The sequence below is a fragment of the Xyrauchen texanus genome, chromosome 34, assembly GCF_025860055.1.
Source record: "Xyrauchen texanus isolate HMW12.3.18 chromosome 34, RBS_HiC_50CHRs, whole genome shotgun sequence".
Lineage (NCBI taxonomy): Eukaryota > Metazoa > Chordata > Actinopteri > Cypriniformes > Catostomidae > Xyrauchen > Xyrauchen texanus.
The window spans coordinates 35,297,727-35,314,149 of record NC_068309.1 but is presented as its reverse complement, the minus strand read 5'-3'; the positions used below and the strand labels follow the sequence as shown (position 1 = coordinate 35,314,149).

The following is a 16,423-nucleotide window of genomic DNA, read 5'->3' as shown; positions in this document are numbered from 1 at the left end:
AATCCAAGCAATGTGTTGCTGCTAGTTTTAGCATGTTAGCCCAACTCAATCCAGCAGTCATATCTCAAATTATGTACATGTTCTCAGCGTGTGGTCATGGTAAAGCATTCAACTCACATTTGTCTTCACAGAAGTTTTTCTAGTTGCCACATTCACAATTAATTACAGCTGTTTTCTCCGTTTGTTGCGGCCAGTTAACTCCGCCCCTTCTGTTACATAGGGCAAGCAGCGACCGCTGAGCGATTGAAGTGTTTAACATTCCACACTATTTGGGGCCTGGGTAGCTCAGTACTGATGCTGACTACCACCCCTGGAGTCACGAGTTCGAATCCAGGGTGTGCTAAGTGACTCCAGCCAGGTCTCCTAAGCAACCAAATTGGCCCAGTTGCTAAGGAGGGTAGAGTCACATGGGGTAACCTCCTCTTGGTCATAATTAGTGGTTCTCACTCTCATTGGGGCGTGTGGTAAGTTGTGCATGGATTGTGGAGAGTAGCATGAGCATGCTGCGAGTCTCCACGGTGTCATGCACAACGAGTCACATGATAAAATGCCTCCCAGTTTGAGGTGAGTAACTGTGCCACCACGAGGACCTACTAAGTAGTGGGAATTGGGCATTCCAAATTGGGAGAAAAGGGGATAAAATAAAAATAAAAAAAACATTCCACACCATTTTTTTCGGTTGAAAAAGACATCATCCGGGTACATGTAGAACACTTCTATTTGTTCCATTTCAAGTGTAATCATAACTACTTAAACTACTTGCACTACAAAATGCGATAGAATAGTACAGAATTATGCGATTTGGGATGCACCTTCAGTCTGTGAGTTTTATTTATTTTTGCCCATTTTATCATCCAGTATTGGATCAGCACTCGGCTGAGTTTAGGTATATGAATTTTATCGGGAAGGAATCTTTAATCTAATTATGATTTAAAAAGGAGATATTCAAATTGTGGCTGATATTACTTCTGGTTTCTTCATCACTCAGAAAATAGAAGGTCAAGTCGAGTGCATTACATTAAGATAAAGTAATCCATGCAGTGTGTTTTAGTTATAAACTAGTGTTGTCACGGTACCAAAATTTCAGTATTCAGTACCGATACCAGTGAAAATCCACGGTTCTCGGTACCAATTTCGGTACCAAACCAAAGTTTAAATTAGACTAAATTTACAAGAAAAAATCCATGGTTCTCGGTACCAAAGCAAAACACAAAAACATGCTAATTGAACAACACACTATTTTTATTAATAAAGGTAAACAATGCCATTCTTTATACTTATTCAAAATTGTGTTTCAAGTTTTTCCACAACTAATAAATGAAAATAAATTACACACCTAAAAAACACAACAATAAGCCATGACTGAATAAACACTCAGTGTTATATTTATAAACTTAAACATTTTTATAAATTAAAAGGTCATTTAAAAAAAAACCTCTGGTGTGTCATTTAAAAAAAACAGTGTCCTACTGTTTTTTTTTTTTAACCCTAATAAAATGTATAGTAGCATTAAATAGTTAATAAAGAAGCTTAATTCTAACACTCATTATATTTGCGTTAGCTGCACCACGTAACGTTATGCTAATGATTTACTACACGGCTAACATTGTGTTTATTTCAATCCGACATTCAAATTAAAATATGGTATATAACTCAAAACAGAACCTCTAAATTTGAAAATAATTTGAAACTTACCTGCTTGAACTCTTTCATTAGACCCGGGTGTCGGTCTTTAAGGTGTTTTATCAAGTTTGATGTGTTTCCTGCTTTTGAGAGAAAACTTCGATGACATCATTTGCAAATAGGTTTTTGATGATCTATGATGTTCCCCTCGTCATCAGCCGCAAATCCGAAATATTTCCACACATGGCTCTTTCCTCCTTTCTTATCAACAAGAGCAGTCACCACAGCAGCGCCGGTGGTCGCCATGTCTCAGCGCTTTCATGAGGACGCAGCAACTTCACGCGCTTCGTGCGTGCATGCGCGAACTTTGACCGGGTACTCGGTACCACTGGTACTTGATACAGAGACTTTTTTTTTTTTTTTAGTACCGACTTGGTACCGAAGTACCGAATATTTTGACAACACTATTATAAACCTCACATTTTTTACAGAATACATACAACAGTATACAACTATTAATAGAAAAAGTAGTATGGCATTATACTTTTCTGTACACTGTTTTGTTCAAACCAAAAACCAATTGATTGTAGATTTCTTCTAGAGAAGTATTTGCTGTTTTTCAGCTGACAGGAGTGATTTTACACATGCAAAAATCCAAGCAATGTGTTGCGGCTAGCTTTAGCATGTTAGCCCAAACCAATCCAACACTCATACCTGAAATGTACATATTTACACATCATGGGGCGATGGTAAAGCATTCAACTTACATTTGTAAGGTGCTGTCTTCACTGAATTGAAGTGTTTAGGTTAAAAACGGCAAATTTTTGCAGTATACAAACTACAGTATATACTGCAGTGATAGAAAGAGTAGTATGGCATTATGCTTTTCCTAACAAAGCCACCATTTTTGTTCAAACCAAACAACAATTGATTGCAGATTTACATCTTTGTTGTGTTTCTTCAAATGTAGATTTGACATAAAATGAATAATTCTCTAACATAATACCAACGCATGGCTTCTGTAATCGAAATACATTTTTACTTATTATAAACTACAATAAGGACTGTTTCATTGAATTGAACTGAATTCAATAAAAAATCATTTGGCTTCTACTGACTGAAATGACTGTGGTCAAACATTGGGCACTAAATTGTTTTGGTGTTAATGACAGGCAGAGTTCACTAAGTGTGAGAGCACTATCTCTGAATGAAAGACTAGTTTAATAATGATGGATTATGGGACCTTTACAACTATACATTAGTCCAAGTAGAGTATTTCACTTTCTCACAGAAAAGGCATTGCATATAAAATAAACATTACACAGCAGTGGAAATAGTGTGCAAACCGCTAATGCATAATACAACTGTTATTTATACACACACGTCACAGCAAGAGAAACACAACTGTATGCAATTTTAGGTAGTGTCATTTTGAATACATGCCTTAAAGGCGACAGTAACTCAACAAAAGGTTTATTTAACTCGGATGAGATGTGTAAACTTGGAAATGGCCACAGCATCTGTGAAAGCTCACACATTACACAGCTGACACAATTTCTTGTTTAATCATTTTGACATGTTATGTGCCATGCTTACCAGAACCCTCAGACCCCTCCAAAACTTCTCCATAATATTGCAACATACAGCATATGAGATTATGATTGTACAGAATATGGTAAATCATTCTGTACAATCACAAACATATTTTTTGTATTTATTTTTTAAGTTTAGTGACCTGCCAATGAAAAACCCATTGATGATGATGTGAATGTATTATATAATATGTACCTTTTTTCCTGGCCTGTGAGATTATGTCAGCAGCACTCTTGCTCATCACACGGGTCACGTAGAGAGGACAGTTCGTCTGACTGGCAACAGTGACGGCTCGAAACACTGCCTCCGCCTCCAGCTACACACGCACGCACACACACAAACACACACAGCTAACAGGTCCTGTCTGCAAAATATCACTGATTGTGATGCCAGACAAGATTTCAAATTCCATTTGTGGGTCAAACTAATTTAAACATTGCAGAGCTTGTGAAATATACCTTACATGATAAACAAAGTGTGATAAAGCTGGCTGCTATTGCTAGCCCTTTCAAAAATTAATCATGTCCTGGATATGAATTATAAATATTAATTATATATTTAAGATAAATTGCTAATTCTTGAGATTTTCACTAGTGGCAAATATAAAAGGCACTTTATTAGGAAGACCTGTACACCTACTTATTCATGTGATTATCTAATCCGCCAGTCATGTGGCAGCAGTGCAGTACATAAAATCATGCAGATACAGTTCAGGAGCTTTAGTTGACGTTCACATCAACCATCAGAATGGGGAAACATTTTTATCTAAGTGATTTGGAGCGAGGCATGATTGTTGGTGCCAGATGGGCTGGTTTGAGTATTTCTGTAACTGCTGATCTACTGGAATTTTCAGCAAAACAGTCTCTAGAGTTTACTCAGAATTGTGCCAAAAACGAAAAAACATTCAGTGAGCGGCAGTTCTGTAGATGGAAATGCCTTGTTGATGAGAGAGGTCAACAGAGAATGGCCAGAATGGTTCGAGCTTACAGAAAAGCTACAGTAACTCAGATAACCACTCTGTACAATTGTAGTGAGCAGAATAACATCTCAGAATACACATGTCGAACATTGAGGCGGATGGGCTGAACTATAATGTTCCTAATAAAGTGCTCTGTGAGTGTATCTGTAATGTGATTGTAACTAGTAAGAAAGAATTTTACGATATCGTAAATTTACATATTGATATTTGAAATCCATTTTCAGATATCTCAAACTAATATTGCCATTAGTGAAAACCAAATTACAGATGTAAATAAATTGGTATTTGTACTAGTTGTATTTCAATTGTTTATATCAGGACTGGACATTTCCCTTAGTAACAATGTAATTAATTATGTCCGAACTACTTTATATTAGGTGTCTTTATCTACTATGTACTTAAATATTTTATATAATGTACTTATTATGTAAATATGTGTTGTTGCATTGTACTTTCATTTTCAAGAACCTGCATTTAAATACATCTGTAGTTGCACTGTTAACCTTACCCCTAACCCTTACCCTTAACCTACCTGTACCTCAACCTCAGAAGCAGACAATTTGAATCTTGTGAGAATTTTGCAGAACAACATGTAGTAATCCAATAGGTACATTGTATTGTATTCATTTTAATGTTAGTAAATAGTAGTTAAAGACTCGTTATATAAAGTGGGTCCTTTATCACAATCACTTTTACTTGTAAGAAGTACATACTTTTATGTGACAAGGATTATGTAATAGAACAATTTATATAACTGAATAACTGCATAACTGAAAACAGGAGTGAATGATAGATCATTGTGCAATTCTACTAGTGAAAATGCAGTTTTAGATCAATCACTATGTATTAAAGTAAAATCCCATTTTTTATGTCAAAAGGGCTTACGATATTCTATATTTTCATGTATTTTTATTTCTAAACATTAAGACACTTAGGAATTGGGAAGCCTATATTTCAAAATGATTGCAGTGATTTTATGACATATATTAATATATACCTTGTGCGACCGGTGCGTACATTGTATTTTAGACTTTGCACTTTAGACTGTCATTTAAGGGTTAAACATCTGGTGCACAGAGTCACGTGACACAACAGCATGGCGGCGATTTCCGTGAAGCGCTTCTACGTGTGCAGAGCCAAAAAATGTGCCTCTGGTAAAAAACCTCTTTAAGTGTTTTCATAGAAACCTATCTGGGTGTAAAGAGTAGTGTCTCTAATTTCATTTGATATATCACTTTAAAAAAATGCATTCATTTTTTGCACATCAGCAGCCTGATTTCCACATATGTGGACTGTGGGATATTATTCCCTCAAAAGATTATAAAACATGTTAGTTATTTTAAATAACTTTCCACATTAACAAATCTGTGGGTCATTTTATATTTTATATTGTTATCACTGTACAATGGACCCTTTTCACACGTCTGCGTTCACGAAGCAGAAGTTTGGGAAGAACAGCCATAACCAGTGCCACTACAGTGTTCCTATTTGCACAAACATGAATTTCCAAAAGATGCTAACTTTGTATGAGCTCGGTGGGTTCAGGCAATTAAATGTGAAGAAGATCATTTTGTTATTAAACGAGGAAGCACTTTAGTCTGTGGACAGTATTTTCAAGATGAGGATTTACAGCAGTCACTCACAGGTGGAATTGTGAAACGCTTTGAAATCTGAGCTGTACCGTCACGGTTTCAATGGAATGATTACACATCACAGCTGACTCGAGAGTGTATTGACAGGGTTAGAAGTCAGAAGGAGTGGGACATGGGTCTCTCCACTCCTTCACATCCTGCATTGCCCATCAAGTATTACTTTCACCAAGTACAATTCACAGATTTGTGAACTGTTCCCTCTTTTTTGCATTTTTGCAATTTGTGGTGACAGATTTGTAGCTTGTTCCTTTAATACATAAATATGTGTCTGCTGATTTAACGCACAACCTCTTAATAATCATTTATTTTTATCAACTTACCTTCGTATTCGAAAAACAACTTGTAACCTTTGTTGAGTTTTGCTTTAACCATTGATGGACGATGCGGTTAACCTCGTCAAACGTAAATGCAGGCAAAAATGTTTAAGGAATGTGAAAACACATACAACTTGGCAGCGGCCATAATTACTTTTACCCAACTATGACGACTTCCATTTGTGAATGTAGACATGTGAAAAGGGTCTATATGGTTCTATTCATTATCATTAGTAAATGCATTCCTATATTTACTGTGCATTTTCACATTGAGAATCAATGGATGCATCCAAAAGCAGAAAAATGTTGCTTTCAGAGGTTTTAGGAGTTAGTTATGGAGTTAGGATGAAAATAAAGTGCATTTCAAATTGTTCTGGGATCAGTGCAGATAGCACACTGGAGGTTAAGTCATTCACTAAATAGGGAGCAAGGGAGCATCCTATAGCTCTCTATGCAGCTAAGGGCATTCACTCCTAAAATCTGACCAAAAGTTTAGTTTCAGTCTGTAGATGATGTATGGATCACTCAACATGTTTGACGGACATGTGACAATTATAATCAGTATACTGTATGTATATTAATAATATACATTAATAATGTATAATTTTATTTGAACATGGTTGGCAGTGATTGGATGATGCTGGACATTACTTGAATTAGCTGTAATGTCTGTAACATCACAAAACATGAATAATCAACACTCCTGGAAACATAATAAAAAATATGATGAAAAAATCTGACTTTCTATAACTTGTTATTTAAAATTTCACAACTTAGTATTGCTGTCTACATACATGTACTGTATGTGGACATACATTTAATGGAAAACTACTTGCTCACGATTATAATTTTTTGCTTGTTTATTAGGGGCTACAAGTTACAAATCAACAAGGAAAATGGAAAATCCACACAGCAGTCATGCTCGGGTCTTAGGAGGATATGTTTATATATATTGCAAAAGTCTGTGGTTACTGACCTCCTCTGGGCGACTGAGAACATGTCCCTCAGGTCCCGTGATGCCCATCTCCAACATACGGGCCTGCTCCTGAAGAACCACAAAGTCATAAATGTGTTATATATGTCTCAAACGCTCATCTAGAAACACATTATCTCCTCATCTTGTTCAATAAGTGCTAAACTACCAGTCAGAAAGCTGTACAGTATATTTCATTTGGATTCTCTATCTCTCCATCATTTCTCAAAGACTGATCACTTTATGGTGAGAAGAGCAAAATAGACCAGTGCTTTTTCAAACTGTTTGGTGCCAAGAACCCCCAAATATGATGATCCCTTAGCAAGGAATCTACTTCCTAAAATATAAAGGCATGTAAAAGTCCCACTTTGTGATAAAAATATATAGTGTGATATTATAATGACAACATGATGTTTGCCAGAATTTACTCTGTATTAAGTTATCAGTGTATCTTTTTTCCAACACAATATCAGAGAATTGTTGACAGTGTTGAGGACAATAACATATATCTTATCTTCATCTGAAATAAATGGGCCACACACACACACACACACACACTGTCCAGATAAAAGCTTGATAATGTTCTGACTATAACAAACTGATGATGAGGGAAATCAGGACAAGTTATTTAAGTAACCCAGATTCCTGTAACAAGGTCGTGACCCTTTCTGAAATGTCCTGGGTTCACCCTCACTGATAACATGAAATAACACATACTCATAATGCTCCTTTCCTAAACTTTACCTCAGCAATTATTTCTCCATTTTCTGCATGGACCTGTGCGATTCCTCCATGCTCTCCCAGGAATGTGAAGATCTCATACAGCTGTTCAAACATCAAACATACGAGGTGAACACGCAACTATGGCTCATATACAAAAAGAATGAGTGCAATAGACAATGTTACAGTAACAATGTAGCAAGTAGTAGTTTTTAATAAAATTAGATGATATTCTAATTAATTAATAAAATTAACTGCAAATAATCGCATGTATGAATATTTACTGGGAAAATCCCAGAGGCATGATAATAACTTTAGTTTATAGCTTTACATTTTTAAAGAGCACCTATTAGGGTTTTTAAACATGTCTAATTTTGATTTAAAGGTCTCATACAATAGATTTACATGCATCCAAGGTCAAAAAACACTTTCATTTGCTCATAATTTATATTGCAGCATTCATTTTTTCCCCCAGTGTCAAAAACAACTCTTTAATGATCCATTCTAAAGCATTCATTCTAAACTCCTCCTTTCAGAGAGCCTACTCTGCTCTGATTGGTCAGATGTCCCAGTCTGTTGTGATTGGTCTACCACTTAGTGTAGTGTTTGAGGGCGGATCAAAGCTGTCCGTGAGCAGCCAGTGAAGACCAGAGGTGTTTTTTTTGTTACCAAATAGGTTAGTACAGGAAGTCTGGAATTACTAACGACTCGTTTCAGGTGTTCAGAATCGGTTCTTTCTTTTGGGAGTCAATGACTCCATTTGTCGTGCACTTTGATTTCTGAAACTTTGCAGACATTTTTACATTCACAAACAGCTATATAACCATAGGCGGAAAAGGGGGGAGGGGGACCCCCCCATCTGAGGGTTGTCCCCCATAAAATATCATTAAAATATGTGTATTGTAAATAATATAATGATATATTCTTAAAATAATTGTTTAAGAAATAAAATGATACAAATGCAAACGGGGCAACAACAAAAAAAACCTTGGTGTCCCCTTCAAAAACTGCTCTTGAGAATTGTTATGTTTATTGTCCCCCCCAACATTTTGATGAAATTTTCGCCCCTGTATATAACACACTACATGATAGATAATATTTGAAAAACCATAATAGGTGCTCTTTAAATAACTGATCACACTCAATTAACATGTGAAATTAACAGCCCCAGGAACAACATTTGACAGTATCAGAATCTGTATACACATGTTGATGTAACTGTAGCTTACCTCACTGTTGCTCATCTGATAGAGGTCTTTATAAGCCATGTAGACCTGGAAAGAGTTCACTCCTAAATGAACAGACAGACAGAATCAGCAAACAAGTTTGGCAATAAACAAAACTCAATTTAAAGGCTAAAGGTCGAGTTTATCTTCAAGAGAGTCTCCACGTTAATGCTTCATTTTTAAATGTATCAATATTTGCTAAATTGCTTCCTGTAACCTTTATTACAGTAATGTTAGTCTACATTTAATTACTGTGTTAACTAATGCAAGATTTTCAAAAGCCTAAAACAATGCCTAAATACTGCAGCTATTTGTCTAGATGTTAACATCAACATGTGATGTCACCCTTAAAGGAAAAGCAAGTTATTATATTAAATTATATTATTTTGATAAAAAGCCATGCGTTATTTTTGGCATTATAAGTCAACTATTGTTTTCCAGCTGATGAATGCAATCTGACACACACACACACACACACACACACACGCACGTTTGGAAAAGAAATGTTTACTCTTCTGTTTTATACTTTTGATTTTCTGATTTTTGCAGTTCATGTCTGTTTCTTGATGTTCATTTTCTTGACATTATTGTGCATTTACTTCGAGTTATTACATTTGAATTTTTGAAATAAATGATTGGTAGAAAAATGCTTATTCTGTATTCTTCACTTTGTAACATCATGGTCAGGTTTGATGACAAGCATAATGGCATTAACTGCAAAGACTGACACTTCAAATCCATTTTAAAATACTAAACTTTGATAAATAATAGTTGATAACGTCTTGTGATAAAATATAAATTAGGATACAACAGTCATCAGACTACACGGTAGGGGTCTACAGCCATCTACTGGCTATTACTGGAGTTACATTGTTTTCAAGTCATGTTATTTATATTCTGTTCACCAGATGCAGCAATCTGCCACCAATTTATGTCACATTCTCATATTTTAGTGTAGGTTCTGAATTAAAATAACATGACAAAACTTTGCTTATTTGTTTTATTGTTCTTACTTCAGGGAAGAAGAAATCATCATCAAGAAATAAAGTTAAATTATTATTATTATTATTATTATATATTTTATTATTAAATTAGGGAAGAATTATCCTTATCAACATCATAAAAAAAAAAGAAGGATTACACATCTGATCCTTCCGGTCAAAAATGACCATGAATACCAAAGGAAGGTGCATTTTTCAATACACTAGGAGGGTTAAAGGTATATTCTTGGTTCAATACAAATTCAGCTCAATTAACAGCATTTGTGGGATGAAATTAATTTCCAAACAAAAGCCAAATTTGCTGTTGTAGTAAGACACTTGAAAACCCCTATAACCCTGTAAACTGGATATGACTTTACACAGTTAAGGTGAGTAACAATACAAATATAATATATGTAATATAATATAATAATCATATAATCATAATATCTAGACAAATAGTTCCAATATTAATCTACTTGAGCAGAACTTGAACATGTTTTTCAGTCTTTGATTACTAAAAGCACAGCGCTTCATTAGATGATACACGACAATATGTAGCAGAACAGGATATGAGGTTTATGCATTAGTTATGCGGCTGTAAAGAAGCTTTTTTCTAACGGTCCATTTCAAGAATAGTTTAAAAGAGCCCAAAAATAACATCAATAGACATCCCCTATGGGATCCTTTCCTCAATGACATATTTATAACTTTTTTTATTTTTTTTATTTCACAATTTTATTTTTTATTTCACAATTCTGATCTAATAACAAAAAATAACAGAACAATAAGGACTAAATGGATTGGATTCAAAAACATCCGTACAAATTCTAACACATTTCATACTTGATTTATAAAGGTGATGTGTGAATTTTTTATTTGGTTAAAATAATTTCTCCTTTCCAAATTTAATATGCAGACAATACAATGTAAGCAAATGTCATGATGTTATAACAACATGTGTTTACAATCATTTAATATCACAAAAATAGCAATAATTTCTGTGAGTTCTACTTGATTTTATTGATTTTCATCATAAGCAATTAAGTGGTTGTAAACGTGCAAAGGACGTATCACTGCAGGTTGCCACCACTTTGATTTCACTCAAAATATTAGGAGTGGTGGTGGCGTAGTGGTCTAAGCACATAGCTGGTAATCAAAAGGACACTGGTTCGATCCCCACAGCCACCACCATTGTGCCCTTGAGCAAGGCACTTAACTCCAGGTTGCTCCAGGGGGATTGTCCCTGTAATAAGTGCACTGTAAGTTGCTTTGGATAAAAGCATCTGCCAAATGCATAAATGTAAATTAAGGCAGCAATTAAACCAGTTTTAGAAAGTAAAAAAAAATGGCAGTTTAAGTTTACCATTTGTAGTTCGAAAACTGTAAGCACTGTGGCTCTGCAATAATATAAAAAACATTGTTCTGTTTGTTTGAGCATCCCGACCAGCCCAATATAAAAACATTAAGCAACAGAGTAAGTTTAGGGCAGGACTATCTGTTTCTCTGAGCAATGAAATACAAAAGGAGTGTTTAGGACACATTTGAAATGTTTTGCATTTCTGTTTGGTGACACTGGTGGCACTCAAATGACACACTTTGCCTTTAATATGTGGATATATGTGGATAGTCTCTTAGTCATGGACATACTAGTAATACTAGTAAACTCACCTTTCTCTTTAATAAGACTCTCGACCTCTTGTTTAACACTGTCGTTCCAGTGGGTGATGTCCACATGCAGCGAGTAATCACAGCATGCCTTCTCATCTGCCCATTCATGCCAGCGCTCAAACGCTTCCATCAAGCTACTGCCAGGCTCCGGGATCACATGATCCACTGCAGGTCACACGTAAGAGAGAGGACAGAGGATTTAGGCTTTGTGTACACTGCAGTGGAAATCTGATACTATTATAAGTATATTCAATTATATGTGGTCAAATCTATAAATTATCAGTCAATTTCAAATAAAACATTGACTCAATAAGACAGTAATACTTGACAGTGGATATATGATAATATAATAGTATAAGATAAATGTGCTATTGCAGTGTTACATTACCTAATTAATATTCATGAGCCAAGCTGATGATAATATGATAATGTGATAAGATGAAAATAATTCTGTCATCACTTACTCTGTCTCACGTTGTTTGGCCTTATGTTGTTGACTTTCTTTCTTCCATGGAACACAAATAAAATGGTAGACAAAATGTTGGCGATCAACAGCCATCCACTTTCTTTTCATCTTTATTCCATAAAATAAAAGTGAATGTGATGGGGGCGGCCATTCAGCCTAACAATACTTTAGTGTTCCACAGAAGAAAGAAAGCCTATGGGTTTGGAACAACATGAGTAAATGATGACAACATTTTTAATTTTGGGTGAATTAAACTTTTAAGAAGGCTAAGAATCTCTAAGCCAAGATATCAGAAGATCCATAACATGGTCTATATGATGTCATAATGGGGTCGCTTTAATATCAAAATGAGGTCTTTATGATGTCATAATGGTGGATATACTGATCTCATGATTAGGGCTGAAATGATTAGTTGACTTTATTGACAACGTTGACAAGAAAAAATTGTTGACAGACATTTAGAACAGTCGTTTGATGTCATTTAACATAACATGAGATCACATTAAATGTGATGAGCATCACTGCAGTTCACGACTGAATGAGGAGTGGAAGTATTACAGAGTTCACAGGTGATGTAGATTGCAAAGTGTGAGGGGATTATACAAAAATACCAAATTAGTAAATACAGAAGCACTCTCGTTGTGGAATAGGTGGAACTGGAGCTCTTTAAAGGAAACACTCTGGCGTTACATCTTAAATGCAGTTATATTAATCATGTAAATAACTACAAACTCAGAAACTGGCTCAGTGGTAAAGATGATGGCTACCATCCCTGGAGTTCGCTAGTTTGCTAGTTTGAATCCAGGGTGTGCTGAGTGACTCCAGCTAGGTCTCCTAAGGAACCAAATTGGCCCGGTTGCCAGGGAGGGTAGAGTCACATGGGGTAACCTCCTTGTGATTGCTGTAATGTGGTTCGTTCTCAGTGGGGTTTGTGGTGAGTAGTGAATGGATGCTGTGGTGGATGGCGCGAAGCCTCCACATGCGCTACGTCTCCGCAGTAACGCGCTCAACAAGCCACGTGATATGATGCGTAGGTTGACGGTTTCAGATGTGGAGGCATCTGAGATTCATAATAATTATTATTATTTTTTATTATACAAAAATATTATTTTAATATTTATTTTCTTACCAGATGAAGCTCAATTTGTAGGCTACATTAACTGTGGAATATGTTGTTAACTTTGGTTTCTCCTGGTATTTCAGATATTAATATCAGTATATCCTACAAACAGGTGAAAGTCCCATAAGTCTATAAGGAATTTTTACGATAGGACACCATTATTTAGTGAAATAATAATAATAATATTACATGTACAGTATATAGCACCTTACCAGTGGTAGTACAGTTTAAAGAAGAAAAAAAAAAAGATGGAGCATGTTTCAGTTTCTTTGTTTTCCATAAGGAGGAATATACCTAATATATGAATACTCTAAGGAGCATTTAAACCTTTATGGAGCATTTTAACTTTCCTTTCAGAATAAAGTCTTAACCAGTTAATTACCTTACCCGCTGATGTGTATGTATATAAATGTGGTCAATTTTAATTTTAAGAGACAGAAAGACGAGCTCCAACGTAAAATCATCACTTCAGGTCAGGAATTTAACATTGCGCTCAGGTTTAGGCTATAAATCAATACATGACAATCACGTGTGAATTCAAGAAGTGAAAAGTGTATATGACGTTGCATCGTAATATTACACTTGACAAGCTCCAGACGTGCAATACTAACACAGACCACATCTGAAATCACACCATGCACATTTTCATTCATAAGGTTTACACTTTAGAAAAACTGGCAGCACAGATGAATAAATTCTTTGTAATTTCATGTTGCTTTATCCTTGTGCCTCTTGGATAGTCAGTCATATGAATATTTGTAATATTATTCGGATGAATCCATTGTTCACTTTGAAGTCATTATGCGTGCTTTCTGAATAGGGTATTCATCTTCGGGCACATCTCTATATGTTTGCTGCAAAGCTGTGAGTTATAATGGAATCCGATAAAGGTTTACTGTTTCCGGACTTCCGTGTGACATAAGCGGTGACGTTGTCAAAGGATTGGTCTATTATTTCCTCTTTTGCAAAGTCACGGAAATGCAGTAGTAGATTCTTTCTTTAGCTGTTGGAGCAAATGGGAACACAAAAACAATATTTTTTGATGTCTCCTATTCCCTGCTATAGAAGTTTACGCTGCAACAGATTACTTCCGCATTCCAAAACCGGAAATGTGAAAAGGGTCAATAGAGCCTCATTGAAGCCATAACGGGGCCTCTATGATTTCATTAAATTTCACTAAACTCTGACACACAAGTTCTTAAGTGTCTGTAGATTATCTGCATTTATAATCTACCACACATTTCCTCAAGGAACAAAGAGAGTCAGTCTTTAAGTGCAAAATGAACAACACAAAGCTAACATCTGGTGAAGCGATACAAAGCAGTGCAGGGTTTCTGGACTATAAGGCTCCCTTATATAGCAGCTGCTGTCACTTTGTCTTGTTGATCAGCGGTCTGCAGTGGTCAAACTGGTCTGCTGTCTTTCCACGGGACTAGAATTTCACTGCGGGCCCCTGCAGGAGCTTTGTGTGGTCTGCTGGACTGCTGCCCGCTCAGACCAAATTAGAAGCCTGCTATTGTTTTCAATGTTTCCCCTTTTCACTAACACACACATACTCATTCCTAGGTCTGTGGGGTAACAGAGGCTTCAACCACTTTAATTGGGCTTCCATTGGGTCATTTAAAACATGGTTTTAAATTAAAAACAGCTCTTGGTGTCTTAATGCCCTGTAAACCATATCTTACCAATCATAGTAGTTCCTCCGGCGAGAGCAGCTTTGGTGCCCTGGCTGAAATCATCCACAGTGGTCATGCCTCTGTAGGGCATCTGGAAGTGGGTGTGAATGTCAATTCCTCCTGGAATCACCATCTTCCCATTGGCTTCAATGGTCTTCACTCCTCCTGGTACTATCAAGTTGTCTCCAATTTGCCTACATGTTGACAAGTCAAAAGAAATTATAATTTGACAAGACGCTACTGTACCGTTATAAACAAATGACATGATGCTCCATTTTTGGAATCTATTAGTTGATTATTAAATTTTTTTTAAATGCATAAAAATAATAACATGAATACACCTCACCTATGATTAAAAGTTCTGAAATACAATTCATATTTTTTGGGCTTAATGTAAAAATGTCAAGGTGATGAAACCAACCTGAGATAAAAACAATGAAAATAAGTCTTAAGAGTAAAAAGGATTAAATTATTGAGTATTGAAAAAAAATATATAATAATTATATATATATATAGTTGAAAAGTTCTCAAGACTGTGTGTCAAGGTCAATAAGTCTATTAAAGTGATAGTTCAGCCAAAAACTCTCCCTCATGCCATCCCAGATGTGTGACTTTCTGGTATGAACACAAACAAAGATTTTAAGAAGAATATTTCAGATCTGTAGGTCCATAAAATGCAAATTAACCAGGATTTTGATGCTAAAAAAGCACATAAAGGTAGCATACAAGTAATCCACACAACTCCAGTGGTTAAATCCATGTCTTCAGAAGTGATATGATAGGTGTGAGTGAGAAACAGATCAATTTGAAGTCATTTTCTTTTTTTACTATAAATTCTCCTCCCTGCCCAGTAGGTGGTGATATGCACGAAGAATGTGAATCTCCAAAATCAAAAGAACAAGAATTCTTAGGAGAGAAGAGAGTGAAAATGGACATTTATAGTAAAATATGACTTAAATATTGATCTGTTTCTCACCCACACCTATCACATAACTTCTGAAGATATGGATTTAACCACTGGAGTCTGGATTACTTTATGCTGCATTTATGTGCTTTTTGGAGCTTCAAAGTTCTGGCCACCATTCACTTGCACTGTGATGACCTACAGAGCTGAAATATTCTTCTAAAAATCTTCATTTGTGTTCTGCTGAAGAAAGAAAGTCATACACATCTGGGATGGCATGAGGGTGAGTAAATGATGAGAGATTTTTCATTTTTGGGTGAACTATCCCTTTCAAATATAAATGTACTTTTTATGACATGGCAAGGTTAGTTCAGGTTGTCAAATGGGTAAAAAAACTTCATGAAATTCTTGATTTAAAAAATCATAGTACACTTTACCTTGAAAACATTTTTGAAAATAATGATAAAGATGTGTACACTCATCTGTATTCAAGGTGTAAGGAATATATTCTATTACGTTTTTTTTT

The 16,423-nt window shown here is 35.6% G+C and overlaps 1 protein-coding gene across 2 annotated transcripts in view; it reads right to left on the bottom strand.

The window, feature by feature from the left end:
* The window catches only part of dpysl3 (dihydropyrimidinase like 3), an 81,797-nt gene that overhangs the window by 24,567 nt on the left and 40,807 nt on the right, over nt 1-16,423 (bottom strand). For both annotated transcript variants that reach the window (XM_052103790.1, XM_052103789.1), the window contains 6 exons: nt 15,003-15,187; nt 11,732-11,896; nt 9,084-9,145; nt 7,879-7,959; nt 7,138-7,206; nt 3,412-3,532 (listed from right to left, as the gene is read on the bottom strand). In XM_052103790.1, the coding sequence (XP_051959750.1) occupies nt 3,412-3,532; nt 7,138-7,206; nt 7,879-7,959; nt 9,084-9,145; nt 11,732-11,896; nt 15,003-15,187 (683 nt within the window). The remainder of the gene's footprint in view (nt 1-3,411; nt 3,533-7,137; nt 7,207-7,878; nt 7,960-9,083; nt 9,146-11,731; nt 11,897-15,002; nt 15,188-16,423) is intronic.